The following is an 8,787-nucleotide window of genomic DNA, read 5'->3' on the forward strand; positions in this document are numbered from 1 at the left end:
AGCCCTGTCTTTCTTATATATCCTCTGGTTGTCCTACGTCTCTGACCGTTCTTGGGGGTAATTTAGTTAGCTTTGTGTAGCGATCGCAAATGCTACTCAGTGACAGCCAACGAACACTTTTCATTTTTTCATTGATAACAGATCTTAATCCTATAATTTATTTACACTTCCCCCTTACTAAAGTTGTTTATATATATATATATATATATATAAATATATATATATATAACAGAAACGGTAACCGTGGCAGTCAGATACCATTGTAATTCTTTTCAGGTCATTCATTGTCAGACAGAGGCAGTACGGCACAACGTTACGCTAAAAAAATAAGTTAAAAATATAAAAATGGCTAACCTCATCACCCTTTGAAAGACCATGCCAACCCAACATAATGTTTACTGCATATGAAACGTGAATGGATTCGCCGAGCTGGTGTTAAAGTCCGCGCAAGTTGATTCGGTCTTCACATTTTTTCCTCCAGAGTTTTTGGTTTCCGAAAACGTATGAAGAAAACATCCTTCATGTGTCATAATGTCTAGAGTCGTTTCTACAAGTTCCAAAAAAGCAATGCGTGATTGGCATGTTCGTTTTTGAAAGGTCTATAATGTCCCACTTCGGCTTTACTTCCGCTTTACGATGCGACGTCACGGTCTAAAAATAACCTGCGTGCGGTACGCCATTAGTTTAAAGTGGCATTAAAAAGCATTAAATGAGATTAACCCTAACCTAACCCTAACCCTACCTGTAGTAACCCTGCAAACATCAATTAATGTAAATAAACTCGCTTTGCCTCATCTCAATCTCGTTTGTACTCAGATCCGCAACCAGTCGCCTTCGGAGCGCCAGCAAACCCTGGACAACTTAGACTCCCATCTGTCCGACTTCCTGACCGACAGCAAAGAAAGTTCACTGTTCACGCCGGCGGAGCGACGCGAGCTGGAGACGGAAGTCCGTCAAGCCCGGCAGCACTGCCAGGATTTGTTGCTCAACATGGAGAGCGGTGAGAGCGTGCTTCGAGACGAACGGGCGCTCCTTCGGGCGCTCGGTGGCGCTCAATGGGTTATTTTTGTTCTAGCGGAGAAAGACGAGTCGGAGTCTCGCTCGTACTTGTCGGAGCTGCAAAACGTCAGTTTGCGTCTCAATGAGGCAGAGAAGAGATTGATTGGCGCCATTCAGACGCCCGCTCGGCTTTCGGACGACAGCACGGACAATGCGCTCAGGATAGCTGAGCAGGAGGTCAGTACAAAAAAAATGTGCATTACTTCCCTAACATCCCAATGACAACATTAGACGTCCAATTCATATAAACTGGGAGGACTAGCGGTGAATGCTCATGTTTCAGTGCCATTCACGCCGCTAGACTGGGAGGGGCGAATGAACGAATGTTCATTCGCCCCTCCCAGTCCAAAATGTGTTGGATGTCTACCAACTTAAGTGGCAATCAATGAGTTATTTAATTTTCTTTCCAGAATCTCAAGTCTGAGCTAGATGAGGTCCGCTCCAGTTTAGGCAGCGTGTCCCGGCGCTGCGTGGCCTTCTTGGAGGACAAGCCCACGTCCTCGGGCGTCCCGGCGCTACGTTCAGAACTTAACCAAACCGTGGAGAAGATGGACAAGCTGCACCACCTCTCGTCTGTCTTCCTGCAAAAGTCAGTGCACTGGAATTGAATGCTAACTTGCCGGGGGTTCAATTTGTTAACATGAGTATTTTGTCCAGATTAAAAACAGTGGACGTTCTGATGCGCTCTCTGGAGGATGCTGAAAGTCAGGTCAGGAAGTACGAGAGCAGGCTCAGCGAGGAGGACGTCCTTCCCGCGGACACGGCGGCCATTCAAAGCCTCAGAGATCAATTAGGGGTCTGGCAGTCCGAGCTGTCAGAGCAAGAGGGCTTCTTTCAGTCCCTGCAGTCCGACGTCATCGGGGCCAAGGACGCGGCGGCGAGTCTCGCCGTCCTCCATCCGGACCGAAGCACGGAGCTGGAGCGCTACCAGGAACGAGCCAATCAGGCAGAAGAGCGGTGGAACGGTGTTAAGAAGCAGATGGAAACCCGGTGAGTGGAGACCGAATAAATTCAAATTCAGACAAAACTACTGTATACAAAGATGCAATATAAAAGGGGTTCAATGTAGATTTGGGACAAAAGACAGGTAGTTCCAAATTATGAGGTACCCGACATACATGATTTCGACTTTACGACGCCAGAGTCTTGTCCCTCGTTTTGTCTCCAGTCAGGTTAATAAAGAAAAAATATATATATATATATATCACCGGCCGACGGAATCCGACAACCCGGCCAAAAAGCCAAACTCCGAGTGTTCACTTTATTTTTAACCCTTTGTTCTGACTCCATTTGAAAGATGGAAAAAGACTTTGAAACACAAGTTGACAATTTATTCTAAGTAATCAGACAACAAGGCAAAACAGCAAATAGACCCAGACGTGAAGGAATGCTGGCTCCAGGGTCGACAAACAACAAGTACACAAAAATGTTCCTGAGCAAAGACTGGGCCAGCCAAAGAATTCAGTCTTTTGAACGCTCTGGTGAGGCGGGCTGTGGTCCGGAAGTAGGGTGTGTTTGGGCGTTGTTTAGGATTATTATCTGTTGTGGATTGGACAGAAGGATTCGTGCATTACTGTTGTCAGGGCAACAAGCGTTGAGGATTTTGCCATCCCCAGGCCAGTTGAGTGCTGAGTGTTCACTTCTTACTCGCGGGTTCCTCTGTTATCAGATGTTCCTTGTGGGAGGAGAGGATGTCCTTTCATTATTCTGGACTGTTCAATGTTGGTTACCAGAAGTTTTGATCGTAGGATTTGGTGGTCCAGACGTGGGCTTGTAGATATCTTGGCCATATATTGCTTGTCTCGCTACGTCGGCGTCAGTCTCGGTCAGTCAGCTGCATGACGCTCGCGTTGGGCTTCTGTAGTCAGCAGGCATCCTGTATCTGTTATGGCCTTATCTGCCAGTTGTCTTGTCACTGCAAATTCCAATCACTCCAAGTCCAACTACTCACAATATCAAATATATTCTTCTTGCTTTTTCTTAAAACTTTTTAAACGCTATTTATTTTATATTGGGTGTGTTAAAGTAACACAAACAGTCAAACAGTAAATATTGGAAAGGATGCTATTCCCTTCAATCAGCATCTAGTTATAAACGCAGATTTGAATTGCTGTTATTAAAGAGTAAGCTGATTTAATTTCATTTTTACTTTAGTTTCATTCTGCAAGTGTTGATGTCATGAGCAGCTGAATAAAGTCAGAAAACCACATAGTTGTCTGACATTGTTATTTCGGAGCTTAGCTCGCTGTCTAGCTAGGACTTAGGTCCAGCGTCTTGGCAAGGATAGGACAATGATTTATAATACATGTTTTTGGATAGCTTTTTTTAGGTTTAGGGGTACTTAAATGGTTAATTCCGATTTACATGGAAATTTGGTTTAGGAATGGAACTCCTTTGTAACCCGGGGACTACCTGTATCATTATATGATGTATCACTATACCAGTGGCGGCTGCTGGTCTTTCAATAATGGTAAGCTCAAAGTGTGTCTGCCTATGAGTGCTTTGTGATGGTGGAGGGGCTCAGTTGCACCCGCTGCTGGGTAGGGAAAGAAACTAGTGTGCCTGAAGTCAAGTTTCTAAACACAAGTAGCGACAATTTAAAAAAAAAAAAATGGAGAAAAAAAAACACCAGAAATGGAAGCTTAATGTTTTGCCAGTCATTTTTAACAAAGCAAGTGTCGCTAGGATGATTAAGAAAGTCCCCGGTCGAAGTCAGGACAACAGAACGAAAACTGAGAAATGCCCCGCGTGGATGTTAATATGACAAGATAACTGATTCATTTCGCTGTTAATCAAAATTATTCTGTGGGCACAGGCGAGCAGAGCTTGAAGGTATCGGTTCAGTTCTGCAGCAGTACAGGGACGGTCACTCGGAGCTTATGAAGTGGATCCAAGAGACCACGCAACGGCAGGAGAACACGCCAGCCGGGAGCACCGACAGCAAAGCGCTCTCTGAGCAACTGGCGCAGCAAACGGTTAGTCTTTGCTTATCATGGCAATATTTTACTTAAAAACAACAATTTTAATGTGATTTCAAAATGATTTCAGGCTTTAGTCGCTGAAATTGAAGACAACCAGACCAAACTAGATGAATGTCAGACTCACTCCAAGCAATACTGCACTTCGGTCAAGGTAACTGCAAAAGAACTACTAAGTACAGTTAAATTGTGTTTGACTTTTTATGACAATACATGAAAAAAACCCATCTATATTTTTAATGTAACAAAGTATCTGCAATACGTTCTCATAGTTTAGTGTTTTATGTTCAAAGTGCTTAATGTCAAATGTACTACTTCTGTTGATGAGATTTTATTCACCAAAAAATGTTTAAATGAACACGAAACCAGATCCATTCTGACAATTATGTGCTGGCAGGACTACGAACTTCAGCTAATGACCTTCCGAGCCTTCGTGGAGTCCACGCACAAGTCGTTGGTGAAGAGGAGGAGAATGCACTCTTCCTCTGATGCCATCACTCAGGAGGTCCGACCACATTCATCTCAAATGTGTGTTTGGATATGAATATTGTACATAGAACCCAATGTGTTTTATCATTTCCAGTTTATGGACCTGCGCACACGCTACACAGCTTTGGTCACGCTGACAACGCAGCACGTCAAATACATCAGCGATGCCCTCAGGAGACTGGAAGAGGAAGAGGTGACAAAACAATACAATTTTTTAAGAAATTCAGTTCATTTTTATAGTTTTGAAAGAATATTCCCTTTTAGAAATCAATTAAATTATAATGGAAAATTACAATATATGGTTATGTACTGGGACAAAATTAATATTGTAGAGCTGCAGCTATCGGTTATTTTAGTAGTCGATTAATCTATCTACTAGTTAGTTCGAATAATCGGGTAATCTTATTAGGAACATTCAAGAATAAATTTTAGGAGATGTAAAATAAAGTTTGCTAAGATTGCACTTTCAAAAGAGCATTAAATAAGAATACAAAATAAAATTTCCAAGTGTTTCCTCAAACTAAGCAGTATTCCACTTTCATTTAAAAATAAATTTCCTAAACTTAGCCTCAAACGGTATTAAAAAAATCGAATGAGGCGCTAAGTACAAGAAGAGAACAATTGGCTAATTTGTAGAGGTGTGCGAAATTTCCGATTCTTAGATTATTCGCGATTCGGCCGTGGAAGATTCGAGAACGATTCACAAACATCCAAATTCCGATTATTGAAATATGTCAAGTAAAGCGGAAGTAAAACACACTCAGCGCGCCGCGCGGTCTTCAGGACACAATGAGGAACGGAGTGAGAGTAGCTAAACATCATGCTTGTCACTACCCGGCACCTCGGGTAATGCCAATGCTCAACTCACAGCTCTAGCTCAACTCATGCCGCGAGATAAAAAAAACAACAACAACATACCTGACTGCTGCCGAAAGCTGCTACAAAGTACGTCCACAATACATAATGTTAAGGTAGATATCCTATTTATATAGGACTAGATGTAAATTGACACGGTGGCGATAGCAGCACATGTAGAGAAAGCTAGATGCGGGGCGTTAGTAAACGGCCGCCATCTTAAAGCAGTACACTTCCCTGCAAGGCTGTTGTAGCGAACCTTCCAAGCGAACCTAATTAACTTTTTATCCAAAATACTCCTAAATCGGTAAAATATTGACTTGAATCTATCTTTAAAATAGTTTTAAAACTTTCACATGTCGTAAGTAGACAAAAGGGAAATTATGGAATAACAGGAGCAATTTTAACAACTTTAACGGTTGATTGACAACATTAAATTAATTGAATGTAGTTTAAAGCTGCTGATACAGAATGGGGATTTGAGTATATTATTTATTGTTTTTAACTGTAAACTTGATACTGAAATAGTAGTTTATTTAAGTCTGCGAGGCTTTTTTTTTTTTTTTTTTTAACAATTTTTGTAACTAATGTACAAAACATTACCAGGTAATGGGGGGGGGGGGGGGGGGGGGGGGTCATCAATAATCGATTTATAATCGAATCGTAGCCTCTGAATCGTAATCGAATCGTTAGGTTCCCAAAGATTCCCAGCTCTACTAATTTGCATTGCAAAAGTCTGCTAGCTTAAATGCTATAAAATGCTAACTTTTTTTTTTTTACAGTGTTCAACCACATATTCCCACAAAAAAACGGCTAAATATACCTAGAAACTAAATTACGAATGCATCAAAAAACGGCTCAAAGCAAAGGTACCTTATGTTGGTCTTAACAGGGAGCAGCATAATCCATATTAAAGGTGCTGTCATATTCGCTGTTGCCACTAGAGGACAGTGTATCCACCCAAATCAATAAAACTAAATGCAAACACTTTCAAAAGAAACAATTACAACGCCACTCTAATTGAATAAATACTCGAAGCAGCAAAATTTGATTCGAAGCTTTTTTCGAATAGAAGTAATCGATTCATCGTTGCAGCACTAAAATATTGTCAAAATTTACCTATGTACGCAGAAAGAGGTGGAGGAAGAGAAGCAAGCAAGAGTAGGCCAAGTGTCAGATTTGCTGGCTTGGATCGGAGGCCTCCAGGGACGGAGCGGCGGCCCCAACGCTGAGTCCTCACTCGCTGCGCAACAGGTAAACTGCATTTTTATTTGATTAACGCAACAGTCGTCATTTACAAAAAAAAATTGCTACACAGAATCATCAGTCAAGCAAACAACATCCTCCTCCTGGTTATATTTCATAAATTCTCTCATTTTCACGCCCTTACAGGCCATCAGTGAACAACTGGCGGCCAAGAAAGATGACGTGGCCGAAGCCATCAGGAGCACGCAGGTCTTCCTTCTCTCCAAACAAGCCGCCAAGTAAGTCCCTACGCGCAAAACCTCCACGCATACGGCGTCCACTGTCTAACCGCGGCTTCTGCAGGCTGTCCCCGGATGAACGCGCCGATGTGGAGGCGCAGCTGGACCGGCTGACGACCACCTACCAGAACATGTGCGAGGCCTCCACGCAGCAAATGCAGCAGTTGGAAAAGCAACTGGCCAAGGAGGAGGAGAGAAAGGTGGGCAGAAATGTCATCTTAAGTCTCCAAATCACTCACAAGCCGATCAATGTGTGTGCGCATGTGGCGTGTTCACAGTGTGTGTGTACAAATGGTTGTTATTTATCTCACCAAGGCCTGCACTCGTGTCATTTACTCCACCAACACCCTCATTTAATGAATTCATTTTGCCATTCTCATCAAATCCCAACATCTGCCAGGCTGCTGAAGTCATTAACAACTCTAGGCCTTCATATGTACCAAATGCATTCCAGCAGCGTCCATTTTCTAGTGCCTTAACTGAAGAGTCATCCAATTTAGGAACCATTGTTTGGTTGATTTAAGACGATATAACCATTTTTTAAAATCAAGGACAAACACACATCGAGGTACCATTTAGCTTAGCAAGGAGAGGTATGTGAGTCAATTTTCATGTGTCCCAGAACTCGCGAAACTTGGAAAAAAGTGCATTTATCAAGGTTTCATCAGCAGTGATTGTATATATCCTTCTATCCTCCTATCCTGATTGCACAGATATAAGCACGGCTGCCCGCTATTGGATGCGTTGTTGACGTTAGCGCCAGGGCGTTCTGAAAATAGAGCAAGGCTTTATTTTGGGCCCCGACTCTCGGCGCAAATTCATTCAAACTTGCCGTTCCGTCCAAGACGGCCGTCCACCACTCACTTTTGCTGAAAAGTCCGATCCAAAATACTGTATTGTCCCGGATGGGGGGAAGAAAGAGAGGAGTCGGTATTGGCTCACCCACTTTATTGTGGCAACAATAATAAACAAAAATGATAAACGACTGCTATCTCTTGCTATCTAACTCGTTCTCCAATTCTTCTTACCCACTTCCCCCAACGTCACAGCTCCCCAGTCCCATCGTCTCTAAAGGGGGGACGCGCTTAGTTACGGACATTACAATACACAATGAATAGGTTGTCGCTGAACCCTTCACACTAGGCTGCCGCTAGTTTGAAAAGGCCTCAAAAACCCCCAAAACATCTCATTTGCAAGGCGTGGCGGCTTTTATTTTGCTGTGGTGGTACGCCATAATCTTTGATGTGTAGGGGAAACCCTGCGTACTGAATTTTTGCCTTTCATATTTTGAAATCTCTTTCCTAACAAGCGGCAATATTTTCCTGTTGAGGCATGTCGTAACCTGAAATTTCCATATGTGGAGACTTTCATAAGTAGGGGTTCCACTGTATACCGAAAAGGTGCTATATCGCGATACTTTCAGCCTGCAAGGTTATCGATATGCTGCCAGCAATAATCAATATATCGTTTTAAAAAGGTGTCAGAGTTTAAAAAAAAAATACTAAAGGAACCAATAGGTTGCTCCCAAAATCTTCCATTGGAATAGCGTCTTGGCGTCCCACTGGCTGCCATTGACAGTGGTAGACATCCACTTCATTTTGACTGGATTGCACGTCTAGCGCCGTCAATGGGACTGAACCCAGAGCATTCACAGCCAGTCTTGTGGGCATTTACAGGTTATTATCTGCTCATTTTAGGGCATTACAGGTTACTTCCTGAGGATTTTAAGTCACTTCCTATTCACTTGTGGACATTCCTGAGTTACTTCATTTTCAGTAACAGAAAATCAACAGGATGTGACCTGTAAATGCCCTAAAAGGAAAAGGAAGTGACTGAATATCAACCAAAAATGACGTTAAATGCTAAAAAATTAACTCATTGCCTGGCATTGGCTGCCGTTACAGACGTCCAATCCATTTGAA

At 42.7% G+C, this 8,787-nt stretch overlaps 1 protein-coding gene across 14 annotated transcripts in view; it reads left to right on the forward strand.

The window, feature by feature from the left end:
• Positions 1–8,787, forward strand: part of macf1a (microtubule actin crosslinking factor 1a) — a 319,162-nt gene that overhangs the window by 169,718 nt on the left and 140,657 nt on the right. For all 14 annotated transcript variants that reach the window (XM_057828763.1, XM_057828754.1, XM_057828757.1 and 11 more), the window contains 11 exons: positions 817–1,000; positions 1,076–1,236; positions 1,470–1,648; positions 1,717–2,049; positions 3,875–4,034; positions 4,108–4,191; positions 4,435–4,542; positions 4,621–4,719; positions 6,513–6,635; positions 6,774–6,865; positions 6,930–7,065. In XM_057828763.1, the coding sequence (XP_057684746.1) occupies positions 817–1,000; positions 1,076–1,236; positions 1,470–1,648; positions 1,717–2,049; positions 3,875–4,034; positions 4,108–4,191; positions 4,435–4,542; positions 4,621–4,719; positions 6,513–6,635; positions 6,774–6,865; positions 6,930–7,065 (1,659 nt within the window). The remainder of the gene's footprint in view (positions 1–816; positions 1,001–1,075; positions 1,237–1,469; positions 1,649–1,716; positions 2,050–3,874; positions 4,035–4,107; positions 4,192–4,434; positions 4,543–4,620; positions 4,720–6,512; positions 6,636–6,773; positions 6,866–6,929; positions 7,066–8,787) is intronic.

This window comes from Corythoichthys intestinalis, chromosome 22, assembly GCF_030265065.1.
Source record: "Corythoichthys intestinalis isolate RoL2023-P3 chromosome 22, ASM3026506v1, whole genome shotgun sequence".
Lineage (NCBI taxonomy): Eukaryota > Metazoa > Chordata > Actinopteri > Syngnathiformes > Syngnathidae > Corythoichthys > Corythoichthys intestinalis.